This window comes from Rhinopithecus roxellana, chromosome 4 (assembly GCF_007565055.1).
Source record: "Rhinopithecus roxellana isolate Shanxi Qingling chromosome 4, ASM756505v1, whole genome shotgun sequence".
Classification (NCBI taxonomy): domain Eukaryota; kingdom Metazoa; phylum Chordata; class Mammalia; order Primates; family Cercopithecidae; genus Rhinopithecus; species Rhinopithecus roxellana.
The window spans coordinates 25,526,411-25,536,672 of record NC_044552.1 but is presented as its reverse complement, the minus strand read 5'-3'; the positions used below and the strand labels follow the sequence as shown (position 1 = coordinate 25,536,672).

The following is a 10,262-nucleotide window of genomic DNA, read 5'->3' as shown; positions in this document are numbered from 1 at the left end:
CCCATCTCTAAAAACAAAAAACCAGGGCCCAAAGTGTCAGGCAGAGGGAAAATCAGAACTCAGGGCTTCTGACCCCATATTGTTGCCCCTTGCACTATTCCAGACACACTCAGAGACCATGATACCCACCGTCTGTCAGAAGGATGATGGCATGTCGGATTTCCTGCCAGGCCATCGTTTCCATGCCAAGGAGTCGCATTTGATTGTTCATCATGAGATAGACACTGTTTAGGGCTGCATAGGTGTTAGTCCCAGTTCCATTTTCATGATCTGGAATATGCCAAAAGGAAGGACTCTCTTAGAAACTTCCCACCTACCACCAAGGGGTAGGGGATCACTCTATTCCCCCAATTATTGGAAATGCCATTTTTTTTCTTTTTCTTTTTTTTTTTTTTTTTTTTGAGACAGAGTCTCGCTCTGCCACCCAGGCTGGAGTGTAGTGGTGTGATCTTGGCTCACTGCAACCTCCGCCTCCCCAGTTCAAGCGATTCTCGTGCCTCAGCCTCCCAAGTAGCTGGGATTATAGGCACTGGCCACCATGCCCAGCTAATTGTTTGTATTTTTAGTAGAGATGGGGTTTCACCATGTTGGCCAAGCTGGTTTCCTGACCTCAAGTGATCTGACCATCTCAGCCTCCCAAAGTGCTGGGATTACAGGCATGAGCCACCACACCCGGCCTGGAAATGCAATTTATCAATTTGCTTTGATAAACTCAGACATTTGCCATTCAGGTAGAGATTTGGCATCTTTGCTTGTTCAAACATTAAAAGCCTTTCCACCTTAGAGATGTTCATTGCATAGGGCCGAGCAAGGTGGCTCACACCTGTAATCCCAGCACTTTGGGAGGCTGAGGCGGGCGGATCACAAAGTCAGGATACGAGACCAGCCTGACCAACACAGTGAAACCCCGTCTCTACTAAAAATACAAAAAATTAGCCAGGCGTGTTGGCAGGTGCCTGAAATCTCAGCTGCTCGGGAGGCTGAGGCAGGAGAATCACTTGAACCTGGGAGGCGGAGGTTGCAGTGAGCCGAGATCCTGCCACTGCACTCAAGCCTGGGTGACAGTGCAAAACTCCATCTCAAAAAAAAAAAAAAAGAAATGTTCATTGCATAACCCCAATCCAAGACCACACTAAAGTCCCAAGATTCAAAGATGAGGTTTCCAAAACCTTGAGAGGCTTCAGCCATTTGCTAAGTGCCAGCAGGCAACTTTACATGGCATATGGGTGGCTAATGACATGGGGAGATGAACATGCAGCCATGCAAACCAGACAGTGTGGTTTTGGCAACTGGAAGGAATTGAAGACCTGCACAGTGTCTTTGGACCTGCAGCACCTTAGAATGAGCTATGAGCTGGGGACAGCTGGGGTCCCCCATCATAACCCTGGACGTTGAAACTACCCCAGACCTGTGGGACTCAGGTGCCACCAAGAGGCCTCACTCTCTTTCTAACTCATCCAGAATTTGTTTGCAGGCCCTGAGAGGGTCCATCTTCTCCTCTCCCATCGCCATCATGTGATGACACCCGTACCTTTGTAGTTGGCATTTTCCAGGCTGCTGATCACCTCAGTTATATCCCGGGAGTTGACATTCAGGACAGACATGAGGACTTTGGGCTCTGAGGCAAAGGTGATAATAGCAACACTCACATTGATCTCAAAGCTGAAGATCTGTGTGGGGCAAGTGAGAGGCAGTGTAAAGGGCCCTGAAGTCAAAGGGGAGATGGTAAGAGAGCAAGCAAAGAGCTCTGGAGGAAGCAGAGAAACTGGAGTGAGACCGACAGAGGCTAGGACCAGTGGAGACACTAGGAAATGGCTGTTAGGAAGAAGCTATGGGCCAGGCGCGGTAGCTCATGCCTGAATCCCAACACTTTAGGCAGGTGGATCACCTGAGTCAGGGGTTCGAGACCAGCCTGACCAACATGGCAAAACCCCATCTCTACTAAAAATACAAAAATTAGCCTGGTATGGTGGCAGGCACCTGTAGTCCCAGCTACTCAGGAGGCTGAGGCAGGAGAATCACTTGAACCCAGAGGCAGAGGTTGCAGTGAGCCAAGATCACGCCACTGTACTCCAACCTGGGTGACAGAGAAAGACTATCTCAAAAAAAAAAAAAAAGTAACCTCTGTTGAGCATCTTTCTCTTTGACAGACTCTCTCCTCATTTAATCTTCACTCAACCCTGTGAGGGGGCATCATGGCCCCTATTTTATGGATAAGGAAATTGAGGCATGGTGCCTCATCCCCCTCCCCCCCATCACATCATGAGGAGGAGGTAGAAGTGGGATCTGAACCTGTCACATGACTCTCAGTCACTGCTCGAACTTGTGTGTGTTGCTGCCTCACAGTGCAACAAGTTACTTAATTTTGAGTCCCAAGAGAGCACAGAAACTGCCCTCTTTAAAATGTAGGTGGGAGGGAAAACCATTTATAATATTACATGAAGTATTGTGAAAAGCATAATTACAAAACAAAGTTCTGGTGAGGAACTTAAACCAGTGGCTTCCAAACTTCTATCACACATATTTTATTTTATTTATTTTTTTTGAGATGGAGTTTTGCTCTAGTTGCCCAGGCTGGAGTGCAATGGCACGATTTCAGTTCACCGCAACTCCACCTCCCGGATCCAAGCGATTCTCCTGCCTCAACCTCCCAAGTAGCTGGGTTACAGGCGTGCACCATCACACATGGCTAATTTTGTATTTTTAGTATAGATGGGGTTTCACCATGTTGGTCAGGCTGATCTCAAACTCCTGACCTCAAGTGATCCACCCGCCTCGGCCTCCCAAAGTGTTGGGATTACAGGCACTAGCCACCACACCTGGTCTATCACACATATTTTAAAGCCTGCACAAAATGTTGAAGTTTTTATTTATTTATTTATTTATTTATTTATTTATTTTTGAGACGGAGTCTCACTCTATCACCCAGGCTAGAGTGCAGTGGCCGGATCTCAGCTCACTGCAAGCTCCACCTCCTGGGTTTACACCATTCTCCTGCCTCAGCCTCCCGAGTAGCTGGGACTACAGGCGCCCGCCACCTCGCCCGGCTAGTTTTTTGTATTTTTTAGTAGAGACGGGGTTTCACTGGGTTAGCCAGGATGGTCTCGATCTCCTGACCTCGTGATCTGCCCATCTCGGCCTCCCAAAGTGCTGGGATTACAGGCTTGAGTCACCATGCCCGGCCATAATGTTGAAGTTTTAAGAGGAAATTATGAAATGTTAAATTATTAATCTGGTTTAAATTATTCCACAGGGGCACCAGTATTTTTCTCTTCACTCCTGTGTGTTATGTCGCTACCTTTCTGTGGAGACCAACCACTGTTCTAGATGATGAATTCCTGGAAAGCAAGACCTCAGGCTTTCCATGTTTGCTGTTCCCCAGCCCCCAGCACAGTGTCCTAACAGTGCTTGTGGAATAAAAATTATGGTTGTATAAATTGAATTCATGATTCCTACATGGCATGAGTATAATCTGAGAAGACTTCTAGGAGGAGGTGGGCTGTGAGTGGGGCTCTGAGGAGGGGAAGGAGACAGAGAGAGATAGTGAGCGCAGGAAGGCCTCTGCTGCAGGCAGGCTCCTGATTCCTGACCCTGTCCACCATGAGGGAGGCGCTCTCCTTGAAGATGAGAAAGTCATTTTCCGACACACTCTGCGAAGAGTCCAGGAGCAGGTAGAGGTTCAGGTGTCCAGAGCGCTGGATTTGGATTTTACGGCCCAGGCTTTCTGGAGAAATGTGGAAGGGGAGGATTGAGATCCCCACCTCCTTCCTGCGCTCTTGCCAAGCGGGTCCAGCTTCTCTGCCTCCCTCCCTTCCAGTGGCTGAGCCCACCAAGGCTCCTGGCCTCGAGGAAGCTCGCACCCTCCCTTGCTCCAGCCCAGATCCAGCACCCTGCTCAACCAGAAACCCCACCTCAAACACTCACCCTTTGTCCTCTGGGTGGGATTGGTGGCCCCAAGCATGTGGGAGAAGGAGGTGCCCAGGGCAGGGGCCACGTCCTCAGGGAAGTCATAAGAGTAGGGCTCTGTGGGGGGAGCCACACAGGCGTCAGCCGGGGCAGCGGCCGGGTGTGCTGCGGAGTCTCAGGAGGGTAGGGCAGCTACTCACGGCGGCAGATGGGCTCCGTTCCACTCCAGACCCCGTTGCCCTGGCACTCCCGCTCCGCAGACCCCGTGAGCACAAGATTCGAGGAGCAGCGATAGCGGACCTTGTCCCCATGACCAAAGCGGGAGCCTGTCCGCACCGCGCCCAGCGAAATGCCTGGGTTGGGGCAGTGGCCAGCTGCGAGTGAACAAAGGAAGGCAGAGGTGAGCAGCCCCTCCCATCAGGCTCTGCCTCCTCAGCCGCCTCAGTTGCCGGCAGAAGCTTCCCAGTTCCAACCCAGGGATGCACCCGTGTCTGTCCCAGAGCCCCCAGAGACCCAGGGAAGAAGTCAGCTGATGGTCCTTCCACTCCCTCAGAGAACATTTGTATTTCATAAACCATAGTGAGGCATCCCTCCACACCCATCAAAACGGCTAACACTGAAACGACCCGTAATTCCAAGTGTTGGAGAGGATGCGGAGTGACTGGAACTCTGTTACCTTGCTGGCATGTACGTGGGTGAAACTTTCTCAGCCTCTACTACAACCAAAAATATGCCAGCCTCTGATGTGACAATTCCACATTTAGATCATTTACTCAAGAGAAGCAAGTGCATATATGTACCAAAATCACATGCAAGAATGTTCCTAGAGCTTTACTCCTAATGGCCCCAAACTGAAAATAACCTAAATGTCCATCAAGAGGGGAATGGATAAATTGTAATATATCCATATAATGGAATACTACACAGCAATAAAAAAGAACAAAGTACTGATACACACAACAGCATGGGTAAATCTCACAGGCAGAATGTAGAACAAGGGATGCCAGAAGCAACAGACCACATCCTGCATGATTCCATTTACAGGAAATGTAAGCACAAGGTAACTAGTCCATGGAGACAGAGGTCGGAAGAGCCATTACCTTGTGGGAGGGGACAAGAGGGAACCTCATTCTCTGTCTTGGGTGATGATTAGATGAGTGGGTGCATGTGTAACAAATTGTTGAACCTAATATTTAAGATTTGTACATTTTACAATAGGTAAATTATGCCTCAATTTTAAAATAAGTTAGAGTCACGTCTGAATAAATGGCCATTTGGCAAAGACCCAAGGGCATGAGTGGGGGGCCATGGTCTGGACCACTAGATGAAGGCGGTCCTGCTATCTTGTGGACTCCGTGTCTTCTGTATGATGTGCTGAGAACCATGATCCAAGAAGCTCCCAAACCCACAGGCAAATGCGGCTCCAGGAAATCCTAGGAGCCCTACTTCTGCCAAGCAGAGCCCCTCACCATTCACAGCGGCAGCAATAACCATGATCAAAGTGCTTATGGGCCAGGCGCGGTGGCTCATGCCTTATATTCCAGCACTTTGGGAGGCTGAGGTGAGAGGATCACCTGAGGTCGGGAGTTCAAGACCAGCCTGACCAACATGGAGAAACCTCATCTCCACTAAAAATACAAAATTAGCTGGGCGTGGTGGCGAATGCCTGTAGTCCCAGCTACTCGAGAGGCTGAGGCAGGAGAATTGCTTGAACCCAGAGGCAGAGTTTGCAGTGAGCCAAGATTGCGCCATTGCACTCCAGTCTGAGCAATAAGAGCAAAACTCTGTCTAAAAAAAAAAATTATTATGGCCAGGTGTGGTGGCACATGCCTGCATTCCCAGCTACTCAGGAGGCTGAGGTAGGAAGATCACTTGAGCTCAAGAGTTTGAAGCCAGCCTGGGCAACACAGCAAGATCCCGTCTCTTTTTTTTTTTTTTTTTTTTTTTTGAGACAAAGTCTTGCTGTGTCGCCCAGGCTGGAGTGCTGTGGCGCGATCTCCGCTCACTGCAAGCTCCGCCTCCCGGGTTCATGCCATTCTCCTGCCTCAGCCTCCCGAGAAGCTGGGAGTACAGGCGCCTGCCACCATGCCTGGTCAATTTTTTGTATTTTTAGTAGAGACGGGGTTTCACCGTGTCAGCCAGGATGATGCGGATCTCCTGACCTCGTGATCCGCCCACCTCAGCCTCCCAAGGTGCTGGGATGACAGGCGTGAGCCCCCGCGCCCGGCCAGATCCTGTCTCTCTTTTTTTTTTTTTTTTTTTTTTTTTGAGACGGAGTCTTGCTCTGTCCCCCGGGCTGGAGTGCAGTGGCCGGATCTCAGCTCACTGCAAGCTCCGCCTCCCGGGTTTACGCCATTCTCCTGCCTCAGCCTCCGAGTAGCTGGGACTACAGGCGCCCGCCACCTCGCCCGGCTAGTTTTTTGTATTTTTAGTAGAGACGGGGTTTCACCGTGTCAGCCAGGATGATGCGGATCTCCTGACCTCGTGACCCGCCCGTCTCGGCCTCCCAAGGTGCTGGGATGACAGGCGTGAGCCCCCGCGCCCGGCCAGATCCTGTCTCTTACAGAAACAAAAACAAGGCCAGGCGCCCTGGCCCACGCCTGTGATCCCAGCACCTTGGGAGGCCGAGGTGGGCGGAATCCCCTGAGGTCAAGAGTTTGAGACCAGCCTGGCCAACATGGAGAACCCCTGTCTCTAGTAAAAATACACAATTACCGAGGCGTGGTGACACATGCCTGTCATCCCAGCTACTTGGGAGGCTGAGGCAGGAGAATCACTTGAACCTGGGAGGCAGAGGTTGCAGTGAGCCGAGATTGCACCACTGCACTCCAGCCTGGGCAACAAGAACGAGACTCCGTCTCAAAAAAAAAAAGTGTACATGGCGTTGATCAGATTCCAGGGCTGTTTTTCTTGGTTTTGTTTGTTTGCTTGTTTGTTTGTTTGTTTTGAGACAGAGTCTCACTCTGTCACCCAGGCTGGAGTGCAGTGGCACGATCTAGGCTCACTGCAACCTCTGCCCCCCAAGTTCAAGTGACTCTCCTGCCTCAGCCTCCCGAGTAGTTGGGATTAACCACGTCCAGCTAATTTGTTGTATTTTTAGTATAGACGTGGTTTCACCATGTTGACCAGGCTGGTCTCAAACTCCTGACCTCAGGTGATCCACTCACCTCGGCCTCCCAAAGTGCTGGGATTACAGACATGAGGCTCCGCGCCCAGCACTTTTTTTTTTTTTTTTTTTTTTTTTTTTTTGAGACAGAGTCTTACTCTTTCACCCAGGCTGCAGTGCAATGATGTGATCTTGGCTCACTGCAACCTCCACCTCCTGGTTCAAACGATTCTCCTGCCTCAGCCTCCTGAGTAGCTAGTATTACAGGCGTGCACCACCACACCCGGCTAATTTTTGTATTTTTAGTAGAGACGGGGTTTCGCCGTGTTGGCCAGGCTGGTCTCGAACTCCTGACCTTGTGATCCACCCACCTTGGCCTCCCAAAGTGCTGGGATTACAGGCGTGAGCCACCGCACTCCAGGGGCTGTTGTATATGTTTACTAATGTTAACTCATTTAATCCAGATGGCAACCCCATGAGGTCAGCACTCACTATCCTCGTTTTACAGATGGGAAAACTGAGGCTTAGAAAAGTTAAATAACCTTCTCAAAGTCTGTCAAAGTCACAGCAGGGCTTGGAATCCAAACCTGGCTTTAAAGGCAAGGCATTAAAGCATAGTACTTGACTCTCTCCCAGCATATCTTTCCTACAATAATTTGTGGGGCCTGAATATGAAGTGTTACTTTGAGGCATTTAGAAAAGCCGGGCAGGGTGTGTGGAGGCTTTATGCTACATCTGAAGCTTAGCACCAGCTGCCTGGGGCCTGGCCCTTGCAGACTTGTGATGTGTGACCTGTAGACCTCAATTTACCAAAATCCAGGAATATTATTATGGCACACTGAACAACAGACCCCTATCCCCACAGAGGCTTCCTGGATGCACATTGGGCCCCAGGGTTCCCCAGGAGACCCCAGCCCCTGTGTAGCCCATCAGCGAGAGCACTCACCCCCATTATCACACACAGCTGTTTCTCCATCCCACATGCCGTTGGGGCGACACTGACGCACAGGCGAGCCCCGCAATATGAAGCCATCCTCACACTCGAAGCTCACGTTGCCACCCACGGGGTAGGACCCCAGCCGTGGGGTATAAATGCCATTCTCAAAGGAGACAGGGGCTGGACAGCGCACAGCTGGAGAGAGAGGAAGTGGGTGGGGAAAATAGGGCTGGATGGATAACACCGGGGCTGGGGATTAAGCGGGTGATTTTATACCGGAATGCATAGGAATGGCCAACTGGCTGTCAAAACACTGATATATTAGGTTGCAGCATGTGAAATTGCTGTTTTTGGCAACTCATTGAATATTGCCAATTTCACAGAGTCTAAGTGAATCGATTGATAAATAACCACTTCCCTCAGCCCCCTGAGGGCCATGGCCTCCCAGACACTCCCCTTGAGATCCTCAGATATCTAGAGGACTCCAGGACCATTCAGCCTCCATTCTGAATGGTCGCTACTAGACAGTCAGTTGTACATAAAAAGTCATCCCTGGCTTTAGTACCCCACAGTCTCCATCAAAACCTGTTCCTAATTCCTTGCTACTGGCAATTGACATTTTCTGGATATTTTGAAAAGCCCTCTGCAAAAGCAACTTCGCCATCTAGTCAGGTTAAGTCCCACCCTGAGCAACTCCAAAACAAAAGTTCTGGGGTGGCCCCTGGTGTGGCACCCTGAGCAAAGCCCACAGGGAGCCTCACGTTTGCAGACCGCCTTAGTCAGAGACCGGGTGGCTCCTGGGGTCTGCCACTGTCCGCTGCTCTTGCACAGCCGTGATGCTGGGGATGGGTACAGGCCCTGGGGACAGGAGTAGATGAGAAGGCTCCCAGGGGCCCAGCCATGGCTGAGGGTGAAGGTGCCACCAGAGATATTCACATTCTGAGGGCAGGAGGTAGCCGAGTCTGCCGGACCTGGAGGCGTGGGAACAAGGAGACAGCAATGGAGAAAGAAGGAATACACAGATGAGAAAAGGAAAGCAAAAGAGACTCTGTTTCACACGTGGGAACTCAAGCTGGGAGCACCAGCCTCACACACAGGACCCTGAGGTTCCCCCTTCCCTGCCTCCTACCTGGGTACAGGAACAGCAGGCAAAAAAGAACCATCAGTGGGTCCATGGTGTCCTCCCTAGGGACAGCGAAAGGCAGAGAGCCGCGGGAGGGAAAAGGTCATCTGACTTCCCGAAAACCAGAGCTGGCTCAGCAGCTGCTTCATTGCTGCCAGAGAAGAAAACCCAGGGAGTGGCAAGGGGGATGGTCTTCTGTCAGGGAAATAATAAGCAGGGATTGGGGACTGAGCTGAAGGGTGGAAACTTTGCCCTGGCTCCCTGATGCTAATATACCTATAGAGTCCATAGATCTCCCCCACAGGCTTTGTGTACTGCCCCCATGCTCCACCCACCCATGTGTGCACATGTGCACCAGACACGCATGCTCACAAACACGCAGGCAAACACATGTTTGCGCTCGTGTGTGCACACATGCACCTTGCTCTTGTGTGAATAGTCTAAAGCACACAATCCCACAAACCATCCAAAATATTGCAAAATATTTTATTTAAGTAAAGTTTTAGTGTTATTTTGGGTTTTACCAAGTGGGTTTTACTTTCTGAGAGCCTAGAACAGTTCTGTCTTCTTGAACATAAATGTCCAAGGGGGATGAAACTAATTTTTTTAGGACTTCTTGATAAATAGGAAGATTGACAATACTTTTATTCCCTACAATTCTTCCCCAGAGAGAATCTGGGGGGGGAAATGAAATCAACACTTAGTTTTGGAGACAGGAAAAATGTTTACAACATTTTTACGGAAAGTCTAGTAGATGAAATTCCCAACTGGCAAAGTAAATACATTTGGGGTTGGTTACTCAAAGGAATAAAAGTTTTGGGGGTGCTGGGATGTGCCTTTAAATCATAACCTACACTTGTATGAAATGTAGAAAGCAAAGAAACTTGAAGCTAGTGTGTTAGTCTCCCTGACCCACAGAAGTTTTTTCAGTACCTTTTGAACAATGTAGGGTAAAAATAAATAAGATCAATTAAAAAAATGAAGATGAAACCTCTCTGAAGTGATCATTTAAGTTCGTAAAAACCCTTCTGATTTACAAGTGAGTCCTTAGAGAACTGATTGAACCCAGAAGGTGGAGGTTGCAGTGAGCCAAGATTGTGCCACTGCACTCCAGCCTGGGCAACAGAGCAAGACTACATCTCAAAAAGAAAAAAATAAATAAATAAGACCAGGCATAGTGACTCATGCCT

At 49.7% G+C, this 10,262-nt stretch overlaps 1 protein-coding gene across 2 annotated transcripts in view; it reads right to left on the bottom strand.

The window, feature by feature from the left end:
• The window catches only part of C2 (complement C2), an 18,988-nt gene extending 9,641 nt beyond the window's left edge, over window positions 1-9,347 (bottom strand). Inside the window, exons 1-8 of one of the 2 annotated variants that reach the window (XM_010383327.2) lie at window positions 9,079-9,347; window positions 8,711-8,920; window positions 7,959-8,144; window positions 4,107-4,280; window positions 3,925-4,023; window positions 3,591-3,724; window positions 1,532-1,670; window positions 130-270 (exon numbers count right to left, since the gene is read on the bottom strand). In XM_010383327.2, the coding sequence (XP_010381629.1) occupies window positions 130-270; window positions 1,532-1,670; window positions 3,591-3,724; window positions 3,925-4,023; window positions 4,107-4,280; window positions 7,959-8,144; window positions 8,711-8,920; window positions 9,079-9,124 (1,129 nt within the window). In that variant the 5' untranslated portion in view covers window positions 9,125-9,347. Of the gene's footprint in view, window positions 1-129; window positions 271-1,531; window positions 1,671-3,590; window positions 3,725-3,924; window positions 4,024-4,106; window positions 4,281-7,958; window positions 8,145-8,710; window positions 8,921-9,078 lie in introns of those variants that run through there. The other variant, XM_010383328.1, reaches the window with a different exon arrangement.
• Window positions 9,348-10,262: the final 915 nt, after the last annotated feature.